Source organism: Akanthomyces muscarius, assembly GCF_028009165.1.
Source record: "Akanthomyces muscarius strain Ve6 chromosome Unknown contig_18, whole genome shotgun sequence".
NCBI classification, from domain to species: Eukaryota; Fungi; Ascomycota; class Sordariomycetes; order Hypocreales; family Cordycipitaceae; genus Akanthomyces; species Akanthomyces muscarius.
This window is the reverse complement of record NW_026611618.1, coordinates 1,497,833-1,511,390: the sequence shown is the minus strand read 5'-3', so window position 1 is coordinate 1,511,390 and position 13,558 is coordinate 1,497,833. Positions and strand designations below refer to the sequence as shown.

Here is a 13,558-nt window from a genome sequence, read left to right as displayed (position 1 = left end):
AATGTGACGACTGAGGCCGCCCACTTCGAACGCTCCGCTGTGTTGGATGCTTTCAAAGTTTGGTGGTCCGGCCAGGGAAACCACGCCGGGCGTCTCTATGAAGAACAAGTATCAACGCCTTGAATTTTTAATTTGGGATAGATCGGGTGCGTTTAGCCATTTTTTCTGCTTTGACTGCCGTGACCACGGGCGCGAGACTTGCAAAAGTGGGCGAGTGTGAGTTACTTTTCCTTTGTCTTTGACACAGCCTCGTCGACTTCCAAGCGGCCGACATGCGGGAAAAGCAAGACGCCCCTCCGCTGCAGGCAGGCGCCTCGGGGAAAGAAAAAGGAGCCCGGAAGTCACAAACTTGTTTTAGCGGGCGCCTATAGCCACTCATAGCGCTGATCAAGCACACAACGGCGCTGCAGCTTGACCTATGGAGACGAACGCTGGGGCCAGATTCATGGCATACCCTCTGGCCAACTTTTTACCTCCCTTTTTCTTCTTCTTGAAAGCTGAAAGCCGCCATTAGCATTAGACGGAGAAACTGCCCGTGACTTATCAGCCATGCCACAGGATCATTGTCGTGATGGGTGGGACCGGCTGGCATTTGCGGTTCCCAGAATAGGCTCGCCGGAGATGGCCAAGCCGTCTTCCCCCGCACCACGGCCCGGCCTGACGGCCAACGGCGTGAAGACGTTTCCAGAATGATGTTGGCAATGTTTCGTGCGGGCGCAGTTGAACCGAAGCCAAGATAAAAAGGCCGATACATTTTCCTCTTCGTTTGTATTTGCTGGTAGATTCATATTCCCATCTTTACAAACATCCCGTAGTTTATTTTGATTCTTGATTTCAGCAAACAAACAAGCAAACAAACACAAAAACAATAAAAGCTACCATGTCGTTGTACCTGGCACCCGCGAGCGAAGCCGACGCCGACCGCTTCGCCGCCATCGAGCACGCCGCCCTCCCGGACGACGCCACCAGCGCCGCGCTCTTCCCGGGACCCTTTGCCTCGGACGGCGGGCCCTCGCGCGGCGACCAGCTGCGCGAGCACCTCCGGAGCGACCCGGACTGCCGCTGGGTCAAGGTCGTCGACCGCGCGCTCGAGGAGGCGCCGGGCGCACGCCCCGGCGACGCCATTGTCGCTTTTGCCGTGTGGTACTTTTGGGACAAGCAGGGCAAGCCGCTCCCCGCGTCCGTCTGGGGACCGGGAACCAACGCCGCCGCGTGCGAGCTGTACTTTGGCGGGCTGGACAAGCGCTGGGAGGACGATGTCGGCAGCAAGCCACATGCTTGTAAGTTGTTTGCGCGCATACCGCAATTTTTTTTTTCCAAGGATAACCTTCCGCGTCCATGTAGATGGACAAGACTCCCTTGCTGACATGCCCCCCCCTCGTTCGCCGAGAATTAGATCTCAAGTTTGTGCACACGGATCCCAAGCACCAGCGCCGAGGAGCCGGACGCATGATGATGGACTGGGGCACCAAAGAGGCCGACGACAAAGGCCTGGCGTCGTACGTGCAAGCCTCGCCCGAGGGCCGCGGGCTCTACGCAAAGTATGGCTTCCAGCTCGTCGACATGTTCGCCGTTGACCTGTCCCCATGGGGCGGGCCGGCCCGCGACGAGACGGCCATCATGATTCGGCCTGTCGGAGCTGCCCATGCCTAAATCGGTCATTTGCCTTTCCCACGCTCGATCCGCCATGAGATGCTGAAAAGAAAAATGGGAGGTCCAGAGATGCAGCTATTATAGTGGTCATGTATATATTGGTGATTAAGTTTCTTGCCGTGATAAGTGGCTACCGTGTTTTGCTATAAATGATCGCTTTACTAAAAGGAATTTAAAAACAACATGACTCAAGTTCAAACCCGCAGGGAGCGCCGTTTCAGATGCCCGACAATATAATGGATAACAGAGCTTCAAGATCATAGGTATCACGACTGGATCACGCCCAAGATTAGCAGCAGCACGCGAATAACCCACAGACAACCACGGTACACGCGGCGCGCCAGCCACCTGAGCCGTGCCGCGGCCTCCGCAGCGGACACGCACACCCGAACCACAAGAGTGAGCGCGATTTGCAGTCACATCTTACGGATGCGGTTGTTGGCGACGCCCAGCTTGCTGCTGACGCGCGCCTCGTCCTCGTCGAGCATGTCGAGCATCTGCGTCTGGCGCTCCACCTCCTCGTTGATCTGCAAGCCCATCTCCTTTTGCCGCCGGATAATTGCCGTCAGCTGGTCCAGCTGCGAGTCCTGCGCCTCCATCTCCTGCTTCTGCAGCATCAGCACGCCCTGGTTGTCGAGCTCGCGCGTCTTGTCCGTCTCCGCTGCCGGCGGGCCCCCGAGGCGACGCCCACCGGGGCGCGCGCCATTTCCGTTAAACAGCTTGGCCTTTTCTGGCGACGCGGCCAAGCCGCCGCTGCCGCTGCCGCCGCCGCCAACGACAGTGGCGGGCATGCTGTTGGCCAGCTTGTCGAGGCCCTCTCGCTCCATCTTGGCCGTCGACACGAGGTCGCGCCGTCGCCGCAGCTCGCCGTCGCCGATGCGTCCCGACTCTTGCATCTTCTTGAGTCCATCCACAAGACGGACAATCAGGGTCCCGCCCCGGACAATCGACTTGCGGGCGGCGGTGGCGGCCTCGGCCACTGCCGTCATGTTGCCACTGTCGGCGGCGCCGTCTCGCTTCGACAGCGATATCCGGGCGTCATGCAGGTGCTGCTTGAGCTCCTTGTGGAGCTCGAGCCACGTCGAGGGGTCGGCGGCGCCGGACGCAACATTGGACGCTCGCCCGCCCGCCGAGGCCGCCGAGTTTGTAGTGCTGGAGCTGGGGAGGTTGAGAAAGGCACGCCACGCCGACGTGTCGCGCCAGCGTCTGTCGGGTGACTCCGCAATCGTCTTGAGATAGCGCTCGAGCCCGACTTGTCGCTGGCGTGTCAGGTCTGGCGAGTTGACTGTTGATTTGAGCCAGTGCTTCGGGGGCAGCGGTTGGGGCGGAGCCTCGCCGACCTGCTGCTGCAGCGCCTCGTGTAGCTTGTTGAAGTCCGAGTAGCGCTTCTGCACCACGTATGACCGTAGCGGCAGCCGCAGTGTGATGTTGAATAGTGTATATGGCTTCCCCGAGCCCTCGTCGGAGATGCTCGTGGATGGAATGGCGATTTCCGGGGGTGGCGCCATCATTCACCGATGTGTGACGAATGCGGCTCTAGTATTATTCTGCTCGTGTGCTCGACTGTCCAGTTCGCTATGTCCGAGTATCCTAGCTCTTCTTGAACGAAAGAAAACCAGGAGATGATGAAAGGTGATCGCTAAATAAAGGTGTCTGTCGGAGGTCGACCGCTGGTGGTCGCGTGGTCTGTCTAAGTGAGGTCGTCAGGCGGCTCGAGAATGGTGATGCAAGATGTTACGCCCAGTTGCTGTCGTGGTGGGCCTGGCCTGGGAAATATAAGGTAGTGGAGAGCCAGAACACGCCCTGTTGCTGCGGGCGTACCGCTGACCCCAACGGCCATTACAGTACCTTAGGTAAGGTAGGAGGTACCTTAGTCCTTGTAGCGTCCCCAACAGTGGTCGCCTAGTAGATAGGTAGGTAGTGGGCTGAGCCACTGCAAGTGCCCTGTTCGTGACATGATGCAACCGCATTCCAGCAATTACTTAAGGTACTTAGGCATGGCCTGGACGAGACGAAACACGACTCAGGTCTATCGTCTGACCTATTAGGCCGGCTCTCTTAACGAATTCGTTGCATCCCTTGGAACCACTACACCTAATGATCAAGTTACTTAATTCCCGCCGCCAGAACCAATCACGACGGATAGTGAGACAAATAATTGTCCAATGGCTTTAATTGTAATTATACTGTGTCCGCAGCTTGCCTTCCCCGGTTGCTCCAGATCAAATGCAGCTCCTTTTCGTTAAATCGTCACATGGTACGCTCTTTGAGCTTTTCAAAACGTCTCCTGGTCGTCCACGGCTTCCCCTTCCTCAGGAATTTCAAAGCCTTCCTCGGTCGAGTACAAGATGGTTTGGATGTGCTTCACAAGACCGTCTTCCTGCTTTTCCAGCTCGGGGTCCTCATCAATGGCCTGCTGGATGAGAAGCTCAATGTCACGCAGCTTGCTGAAATAAAAATCGCGTTCGCGCTCCAGGCCCACGACAGTCTCCTTCAGAGTGGCATTCTCTTGCTGGAGGGCGGCCGACGGCGCACCGCCGACTCTAGGGGCGGCGCGACCAGGGGCGCTCGGTGTGATGCCACCTCTTCTGGCACCGCTGTTGGTAGCTGCAGGTGCCTTGGCTCCGGCGGTCGCAAGCGTGCCTCCCTTTCGGCGGGCCACCGCATCGTATTCGTGATCGGGAAAGTTGAGATCCCAAAACTTTTTCGTCCATTGCAAGAACTCGAGGTTGTCCTGCATCTTGCACTTGACGAGCTGCTCGATCGGGATAGGCTTGTCGATCTGGTGCTTGGCAAAAGCGTCTGGTACTGCGGTTAGAACCTGGCCGCCATTTGAATGAGAGACTCAACCTACTTTGCAGCACCTTGAAATTTTGAACGTATGCATACTCGCCATTGACGTTAAATTTGACCTTGTGCATGGGCACATCCATGTATATACTGTCGTAGACCTGGCAGAGTGCGGCGCTGTTGCGGTGTTAGTCGTTTGTCGTAGCAGTCGTAGCGATGGTTCGTCGCTCGCAATTTGAAGCGGGGGAGGGGTAAAAGCCTGGTGCCACATACCCGGTGCCGCATTGCTCGACCTTGGTGATGTTGAGCTGGAGGAGGTTGTTCAGCCATTGAACAAGCTCTTGTCTGTTGTCGCCGAATGCGTCAGTCTTGTTCGGGGAGCTTCCCTGGTGCGCAATCTGAAGCTGCGGTGAAGCGACATGGACCTACCGAGATTCGCCCATTGTGCCTTGTGTGTTACGCGGTGGGTGCCGAGTGAAGGATTTGGATGATGGTGACGCTGAAAAGAAATTGATATGCAAAAAATTGAGCTTCGAAATGACGCCGTGGATATCAAACTGCTCCGTCTGGAAATTACTCCGCGTGGGGGATCTGGTGGCAACAGGCAGCAGGGAAACAGGCGGTTGCTCGTGAGATTATCAACTGTTGTATGGAGTACGCGCCAGCGGGCAGCAAAGGCAGGCTTTCCTGGTCGGCCAATCAACCAATGGTGGGGTCGAACATGGTGCCAAGGTAAAATTACTGGCAAAACAGCGGTGCATCACGTGCAGCGCCCCTCCCGGCCAGGCACCGCAAGACGCTCAAGCGGCAGAATAGGAAATTCGGCCGTCACCGCCAAAATTTCAGGAACGGCAGAAAATTATCGACAAGCAGCCCAAGGCCGTAAATTTTAAGTCGGCTCCCCAGCTGCGACTGAGTTGTCATTGTGCGACAGAATTCCTCCACGACGATAAAATGGCACCCGCACAGAAAAGAAAGCCTATCGAGGATGATTTCATTCACACAATATCGGATAATGACGAAGATGTTGCCGAGGAGGAAGTAATGCAGGCCGAGCCACCCAAGAAGAAGGTCAAGACGACGAAAAAGGCAAAGAAGGCTTCCAAGGCCAACGATGCTTCAGCCGATGAGGAGGAGGCGGAGGAGGCTGAGGGTGTCTGGGGACGCAACGAAGATGATGATGGTGCCATGGACTCTGACTTTGAGTTTATGGCGGATAATGCCGGCGAATTTGGCGAGGAGGAGTTTGAGGGCTGGGGTTTCGACGGTGCCAGAAAGAGCATGAACATGAACAAGAAGATGGTAGACATCGACGAAATTATCCGAAGACGGAGGGAAAAGAAGGGTGAGGTGTCCGCAGATGCTGAAAACGAGGAGGAGGAGGAGGAGGGCGACGACGACGAAGATCTTCTTTTCGAGAATGGCATGGAAATGGACGATGATGACGATGAAGTTCTTGCCGAGGACGCCTTTGGCATGAATGTTGATCTTGGATCAGAGGAGGACGAGGATGAGAACAAGGCTGAGGGCGAGAAAGAAGAAGGCGACGACCAGGAGGAAGGCGACGCATCCGATAACGATTCTATTGCCACCCCCGAGGGCCATCCCGACGATGACGACGTATCCGACGCCAGCGAACAAGAAGATGCCGAGGAGGAGGCCAAACGCGTTGCCTTCTTCGCCCCGGAAGAGAAACCCAAGGGCGGCAAGGAAGAAAAAGTAGCTTCTTTCCAAGCCATGTCCCTTTCTCGCCCTATTCTCCGCGGTCTTACCAATGTCGGCTTTACGAAGCCTACCCCCATCCAGTCCAAGACCATTCCTATTGCTCTGATGGGCAAGGATCTTGTTGGCGGAGCCGTCACCGGCTCTGGTAAAACTGGTGCTTTCATTATTCCTATTCTTGAGCGGCTCCTGTACCGACCCAAGAAGATCCCCACCACCCGAGTGGTTGTCCTTACGCCTACTCGTGAATTGGCTATTCAGTGTCACGCCGTCGCAACCAAGCTTGCAGCACACACCGACATCAAGTTTACGCTGGCTGTCGGAGGTCTCAGTTTGAAAATGCAAGAAGCTGAGCTGCGACTCCGTCCTGATGTCATTATCGCTACGCCTGGTCGTTTCATCGATCACATGCGCAATTCGGCTAGCTTCCCCATCGACACTGTTGAGATTCTTGTTCTTGATGAAGCTGATCGAATGTTGGAAGACGGTTTCGCCGACGAACTCAATGAAATCCTCACCACTCTGCCTAAATCCCGCCAGACCATGCTCTTCTCTGCCACCATGACGTCAACTGTCGACAGACTTATCCGAGTTGGAATGAACAAGCCCGCCCGAGTCATGGTTGACTCGCAAAAGAGAACTGTCGGTACGCTGGTTCAAGAATTTGTCCGCCTGCGCCCGGGTCGAGAAAACAAGCGTATGGGCTACCTGGCGCACATCTGCAAGACGCTATACACAGAACGAGTCATTATCTTCTTCCGTCAAAAGAAGGATGCTCACGAAGCACGTGTCATCTTTGGAATTCTAGGAATGACTTGTGCGGAGCTTCACGGAAGCATGAGCCAGACAGGAGTAAGTTCCACCGAGCACCATGATTATTGCGCAGCATTTATTAATATTCGATAGCGTATCGAAAGTGTAGAGGCGTTCCGAGACGGCAAGGTCAACTACCTCCTCGCGACTGACCTGGCATCTCGTGGTCTAGATATCAAAGGCGTCGACACCGTCATCAACTACGAAGCACCTCAGTCGCTGGAAATCTATGTCCACAGAGTCGGACGTACGGCCCGTGCCGGTCGCAAGGGTGTTGCTCTGACCCTGGCTGCTGAATCTGACAGAAAGGTCGTCAAGGCTGCAGTCAAGTCGGGCAAAGCACAAGGCGCCAAGATCTCCAGTCGCGTGATTGAAGCTGAAAAGGCAGACAAGTTGCAGGCTCAGATTGATGGTATGGAGCATGAGATTAAGGGAATCATGCGGGAAGAAAAGGAAGAGAAGCAGTTTGCGGCAGCAGAAATGCAAGTCAGGAAGGGAGAGAACATGATTGAACACGAGGCGGAGATCAAGGGACGCCCCAAGAGAACATGGTTCGAGACGGAGCACGACAAGAAGAAGGCCAAGGAAGCGGGTAAGGTAGAGCTGAACGGCGCAAGCCAGTCGTCCAAGAAGAAGGCCCTGGGCAAGATGAGCAACAAGGTGCAGAAGCGCCTGGACAATAAGGCCGAGCGAGCAGACGGCATGGGGTGGAGGAAGGGCAAGGCAGATGCGCTGAACGCAAAGACAAAACATAGCCAAAAAGGAGGGCCCAAGGGCAAAAAGGGCAAGGCCGGCGGGCGCAAATGAAGAAGCGCGGCATGAGATATTGTCGGAGCTTGGCGTTAGTGTACATGATGCATATTATTGGAACCTGTCAAAAGCTACTTTTTATCATTCATTTTTTGTCATTTCAACCGAGGATTCATTGTGCCGAGCATCGATTGGCGCAGACTCTGGTCTACTGCAAGAATAACGAGATGCAGACCGCAAGAGTGCTGAAGGGGTGACGAGAGAAGGTCAGAGAGTTGGGCGTCACATGATTATATGTGCCTGACAGTAAGGGTCGCATCTTCGTGGGTTGGCGTAGATGGGGCTTGGCAACGGTTCATCTTCATCTTGGTGAGATTGTCGGACATTTTAGGAGCCCAGCCATGCCGGGTAGGGCACTAGCACAGCTGTAGCCAGCATCCATGGACGAATCATCTACAAGGCTGGAGGAGGGTGGTCGCGATGTCGACAGGGCGCTGGTAAGGCGCTGGCAAGGCGCTAACGAGAGACTAACAGGGTCTTCGTGGGCCGTCAAGCCGTCTAACTACCGTAGGTACTGGTAATCCACCAGCACATGCTGTTACAGAAGGTAAAGAGTGGGAGCTGGTAATTTATGGCAAGGTAATGGCAAACGCCGTCCGCCACAGAAGGGCGCCAGCGATTCATCGTCTTACATCCCCTCCTCGACCGACGGGTGAACTTTCAACGCAGCAGCTCTCCGGTATTCTTTCTGCCCCGTCAGCTGTTTTTGTCGCACATCGCCGACTTGCATGTGCTGAGTCGCAGTCTTGGACCTGCCGTCAGAAGACTGGCGCGCCTGAGGGACGGCCTCGCTCACGCGCTGTGCGCCACGAGACCTTGGTAATACCGCCACCACAGCCAGAGCCGCACACTTGTATAAAATCAAGCACAGCCCTCGGTTCCAGAACAACCAGGAACATTGAAGATCTAGGTACCCCTGCTCCATTCCAAAGCCACCACCCGACAAGCTGGCTTTATTTCGCCTATTCAACTTGGGGCGCCTGCGTCCACAATCGTTACGACACAGACTAGGCCTGCTGCGACGAGCTTTCCCCGCCACTCTGCGTCAGAGATACAACGACCGCCTCGTGCGCTTCCGACTCGATACCCTGCCGGCCGTCAAGCACGGGCTACAATCGCGCGTCTACCGATATATACTCAGACGCCAGTCACGACGTATCGAAAGAGGGCGGATCGCAGGTCTGCTCGCCCAACGCAACCAGCTGCAGGCGCCCTACCCCAGTTCCGCCGCTGCCCCTCAGCATTCCAAGCGTACAGCCACGCCCAGCGATGAGAGTACTCGGGGACGAAAGATAATAAGGCAGAACAAGATGCCCGCTTTTGGATACCAGACGGGCGCCATGCCCGGCCTGGGAAGCGACGACCCGCAACCCGGCCAGGGTGAAAGAGGCTATCGACGGAGGAAGCTGGCAGAAATGGCTGGAAGTATATACCGTACAGGCCAACAGGCCGTTACCGATATGCGAGAATCATATGTTCAAACACGAGCCAGAATGGCTGACACAGAGACGGATGGTCGCGGCCACATTCACATCCCCGGTGCGTTCCCCGACGCCGCCATCACCGTGCAGGGGGATGAGCACCTGGTACTGTTCCCTTCCTATGCGAAACGGCATTCCAAGCGCGATTGGTCCAGATTCCAGGCTCAGAGCCAAGTACAAGAACAAGAGGGCCCTCGCGACGAGGACTATTGGCGACAAGAGTTTGAAAAACACGAAGATGAGCGCGCAATCGCCGATGTTGATGTCAGAGGCTGGATATACAACCCGCAAATCGGTCCTATAAGCAGGCGGAACCGCATCCTCATTGGCCTCGCGCGTCAACTCAGTGGCATCTCTGCCCCTCGCGCTGAAGCTAATAGCACGGATAGCACGGATCCCGGGACTGACACACCGCCAACCCATCACCAAGTACACGAAGAGCAGAGGGAGCAAGAAAAGATTGAACAAGAGGCTGCCAAAATCGAACGAAAAGGCCGCCAGGAGAAGCAAGCTGCCGCGGCTGGTAGCTATACTGAAGAGCCCTATGGTCCCAGCGCTGGTGCTTCCGAGTCATTTTATTCGCGACGCTCTCGTCGCCGAGGTAGCCAAACGCCCGAGTCCGCACCAGCAAGCCCGCTCTTCGGTCCAAGACAATCCAATGTGAACGAGCTCTCGGAGGCTGAGCTCGCCCTAGCCAATGCCAACCTCATGGCTCGCATCGCTCCCTTTATGACCAATCCCCTCATCGCCTTGCCCGTTACAATTTTCTTTTACAACGATTCTCAGTCCCAATCGCGGACTGTTCTCACCGACGATGCTGGCCACTTTAACATCCGCGCAGCGCTAGACTTTGTCCCTACCCATGTCAGAGTCCTCGGAAACGAAGACTTGTCCGCCACTCAAGAAGTCAAAATCACCGAGCCAAAAGGCGTGAGTCTCATCAGTGACATTGACGACACGGTCAAAAAGTCCAACATCGCTAGCGGTGCGCGCGAGATCTTTCGCAATACCTTTATCCGCGAGCTTCGCGATTTGACCGTGGAAGGTGTGCAAGAATGGTACACGGACATGCACAAGCAGGGCGTCATGTTTCACTACTGCTCGAATAGCCCTTGGCAGCTGTTCCCAGTTCTAGCAAGCTTCTTTAAGCTTGGCGGTCTGCCACCAGGCTCTCTTCATCTCAAGCAGTACTCTGGTATGTTGCAGGGCATCTTTGAGCCGGTTGCCGAACGCAAGAAAGGTACCCTGACAAGGCTACTCCACGATTTCCCCGACCGCAAGTTCTTGCTAGTAGGAGACAGTGGAGAAGCTGACTTGGAGGTCTACACGGACCTAGCCATTGCCAATCCAGGCCGCATCCTTGCCATCTTCATTCGTGATGTCACCACAACTGAGCGTCCTGGCTACTTTGACTCGGCGTACGACCTCACCAGAAAGAGGTTCGGTAGCCTTGCCGTGGACGATGGTAGACCAGCGGTCGATGTCAACTATAAGCCTCGTCAAAGCTCCGCACCAGTGGTCTCTCCGATAGAGGAAAAGTCCCCTGCGGGCCCTGCTATGGGCACGTTGATTGACTTCTCCGTGGAGCCCGAGCAGGCGAAGCTTGATGACGCTGCGGCTCTAGCGCAAGTGCGCAATAAGAAACCAGTATCGGCAGCGGACTTGCTAGGTCGCAAGGCGCCGCCGCCGCGACCTGCCAAGCCAGCAGCGCTGCGAGGCGCCTCGTCGGCCACCAGCAGTAAAGATGCTGGCGTCGGCATCAGGGGTGCCAGCGGCAATGCCAGCGATATCCCCCCTCCCAAACCCCCACGCATTAAAACCACAGAACCATCGTTCACCGCCCCCAATCTCTCCAGACGGTCTTCGTCCAAGGCTACGAGCGAGATCGGGGACGGAACAGCGCCTGCCTCGCCAGACATGGCACCACCGCTTCCACGACGTCGCGGCCCTCCGAGTCTACGCAACCTGAGCCCACGTTTATTCGGTCATAACCGTGGCGTCTCCTTTAACTCGGACGTCGACTTTGACCCGTTGCCGCCGGCCGCTAACCCGCCGCCGGCGGGACTCTCATACTATCGGTCGGGCTCACGCTCCGGCGTCGCGACACCGTCTGGCTCACCGACCATTGGCGCGCAGGGCGTCAACAAGAAAGTGGACTTGTGGCGACGGCGCGTGGCGCGAGCGCACGAGCAGCTCGAGCAGCTCGGGGTGACGCTGTATACATGGCGAAAGGGCCAGGACGTGTCGGCCGAGGCCGCGGCGATTATAAAACGTGCATTTGACGATATGCATAAATAGACGAATAACCTAGAATTTCTTTTTTTGATTGCTTTTCCCATTTGATGTCCTTGTTGTAATGTCATCATGACTGCATTCATTATAGAGTGGCCGCAGCTTATGCATGGATGGTAGTTTTTCACACGCCACAGTATGGTACAAAACATATTTGGAAGTACAGTGACTTTATTTTACCAACATTTCTGTTGAATTCTTACTGCGCGGCTGATAATAGATGCTTCTTCTATCTTCGAGTTTGCACTATCAAAGTACCCTAGAGACGGTCTCATCACCTGCCAGACTTTGGGACGACCGCGCGATCTTTGCCAACGCCAAAAGCCTTGCTTAAGTTGAACAGTAACCCTTTATATCATGTCGGCTGTGCCTCCAATTTTTACAGATCCATGGCGGCGTCAGATGGCGCAGTGTTTGACATGATGTCATTGACTGTGGCTGCAATCCTGCTTAGTTTTATTGACAACACCAACGTGGGCTATCGCGCCGACGGAACCCTCAAAATGCCAAGATGCAACCCCGCCTAAGAGATAATGTGGTCATGAGGTGCGGCTTTCAACAATCCCAAATTTGTTACATACTTCATAATCTACAAGATCGGAAGAAGGACAAAAATGCCCACTCGGATAGACAGAACTACAGAGGCAACTGGCGAGAGCCTTCCCGCGTACAGCGAAGCGCCGCCTTATACGGAAGCCGCCGAGTCGGAGGCAGCATCGAGCAGCAGCCGCAGCGCCGGCGTGCCACCGGCGGCAGCACCACCGCCGGACTACAGACAGGCGTCTTTCACTCCCTACGTGCCCATCCCGACGACGCTGTACGGCTTCAGCAAGACGGCGTACCGCGGGCTTCACCTGTGCGCCGACGCCGACGGCCGGGCCAAGCTCTTCTACGCCGTCCACCATACGGGCATGAGCGGTACGGGTCCTCTGGGCGGCCGCCTCGGCGTGCATCTACACAACGGCCTCGACAACAGGGCGCCTGTTTTGGCGGCCGCGGGTCAGCGCCTGCAGCACGAGTCCTTTCGGGAGCGTACCAGCGTCGTTTTGCTTCCACCGCACATGCCCCCCGCCGCCGACCATGGAGGCGGCAGTAGAAACGTGGTGGGTATCGCTAGCTACACCGACGTCCTCATGGAGGTGCATAACACGCGACGGGGGCCGCCGGTCTTTCGGCTCAAGCTGGAGATTGGCGCCGGAACGGCGAATACGCTGCGTCCGGCAAAGTTTGCGTGGTGCAGGGGGCTCGGAGCAGGCGGTAACGAATACACGCTCGTGAGGAAACTCTTTCGACATGGAGAAAGGTACGCAGCCGCTGGGGCGTCCCGCTGCGCCTTTCCAAGGACGGAGGACGAGGAAAGGGCTGCGGCGGAGAAGGGCTCGGCAGAGGACGACGATGGCGAGGTGGTGGCGGTCTTGACCTGCGGGAGCGCTCTCAAGACGTGGGGGAGGGGCAGGAGGAGGCTGTTCACGATTGAGTTGCGGGGAAGCGCGGCGTGGGGCTTGCTGGGGGAGCGGTGCACGGTCATGATCGTGACGACGGCAGTGAGGGTGTATCAGATGCATGAGCAGGGCATGACGAGTAGGAGTACCTTCTGGGGCTCGATGGGAAAGCACGAGAAGAAGAATGCTACTGAGAAGAAGTCGAGAAAGGAAGAAGGGAAGGCAGCGGACACGCTAGGGCAGGCTGTTGACGCGGCTGCGTTGTTGTCGGAGCTGCGGTAGCAGATGAAAGGTTGTATTCGATGTGGTGTGTCATGTCGCATCTATCGAGTATGAGGGCCAGATGAGTTGGAGAGAGATGGTGGCACTTCTAGAACTTGCATGGGGCACAACCAAAGAGAGAATGCAGGAGCGTGTTCATATGCAAAATAACACGTTTTGACTTTCCCATGGACACCCGACGAGCGGAGCTGTCAGGCTCATGTTGGCCAAGCTCATGAACAACAGCCAATTCTCTACGAAAAGACAGAATACTTTCTCTTCATAGGCAATTGA

General features: G+C 56.0%; 6 protein-coding genes across 6 annotated transcripts; 4 read left to right on the top strand and 2 right to left on the bottom strand.

Moving 5' to 3' along the window:
- Positions 1-880: 880 nt before the first annotated feature.
- On the top strand, positions 881-1,653 carry LMH87_008966 (uncharacterized protein; the record flags this gene model as incomplete). Its single annotated transcript, XM_056202223.1, has 2 exons — positions 881-1,280; positions 1,397-1,653. 2 exons carry the CDS (start codon positions 881-883, stop codon positions 1,651-1,653), a joined length of 657 nt encoding a protein of 218 aa, XP_056056807.1.
- Positions 1,654-2,069: 416 nt separating this feature from the next.
- On the bottom strand, positions 2,070-3,164 carry LMH87_008965 (uncharacterized protein; the record flags this gene model as incomplete). Its single annotated transcript, XM_056202222.1, has 1 exon — positions 2,070-3,164. The coding sequence occupies one exon, from the start codon at positions 3,162-3,164 to the stop codon at positions 2,070-2,072; it is 1,095 nt and encodes a 364-aa protein (XP_056056806.1).
- Positions 3,165-3,928: 764 nt separating this feature from the next.
- On the bottom strand, positions 3,929-4,886 carry LMH87_008964 (uncharacterized protein; the record flags this gene model as incomplete). The annotated part of the gene is made up of 4 exons (XM_056202221.1): positions 3,929-4,455; positions 4,508-4,620; positions 4,717-4,788; positions 4,873-4,886. 4 exons carry the CDS (start codon positions 4,884-4,886, stop codon positions 3,929-3,931), a joined length of 726 nt encoding a protein of 241 aa, XP_056056805.1.
- A 511-nt stretch (positions 4,887-5,397) lies between these two features.
- LMH87_008963 (uncharacterized protein) lies at positions 5,398-7,785 on the top strand (the record flags this gene model as incomplete). Its single annotated transcript, XM_056202220.1, has 3 exons — positions 5,398-7,017; positions 7,072-7,557; positions 7,615-7,785. 3 exons carry the CDS (start codon positions 5,398-5,400, stop codon positions 7,783-7,785), a joined length of 2,277 nt encoding a protein of 758 aa, XP_056056804.1.
- A 383-nt stretch (positions 7,786-8,168) lies between these two features.
- On the top strand, positions 8,169-11,567 carry LMH87_008962 (uncharacterized protein; the record flags this gene model as incomplete). Its single annotated transcript, XM_056202219.1, has 3 exons — positions 8,169-8,295; positions 8,800-10,509; positions 10,606-11,567. The coding sequence occupies 3 exons, from the start codon at positions 8,169-8,171 to the stop codon at positions 11,565-11,567; spliced, it is 2,799 nt and encodes a 932-aa protein (XP_056056803.1).
- Positions 11,568-12,175: 608 nt separating this feature from the next.
- LMH87_008961 (uncharacterized protein) lies at positions 12,176-13,285 on the top strand (the record flags this gene model as incomplete). Its single annotated transcript, XM_056202217.1, has 1 exon — positions 12,176-13,285. The coding sequence occupies one exon, from the start codon at positions 12,176-12,178 to the stop codon at positions 13,283-13,285; it is 1,110 nt and encodes a 369-aa protein (XP_056056802.1).
- Positions 13,286-13,558: the final 273 nt, after the last annotated feature.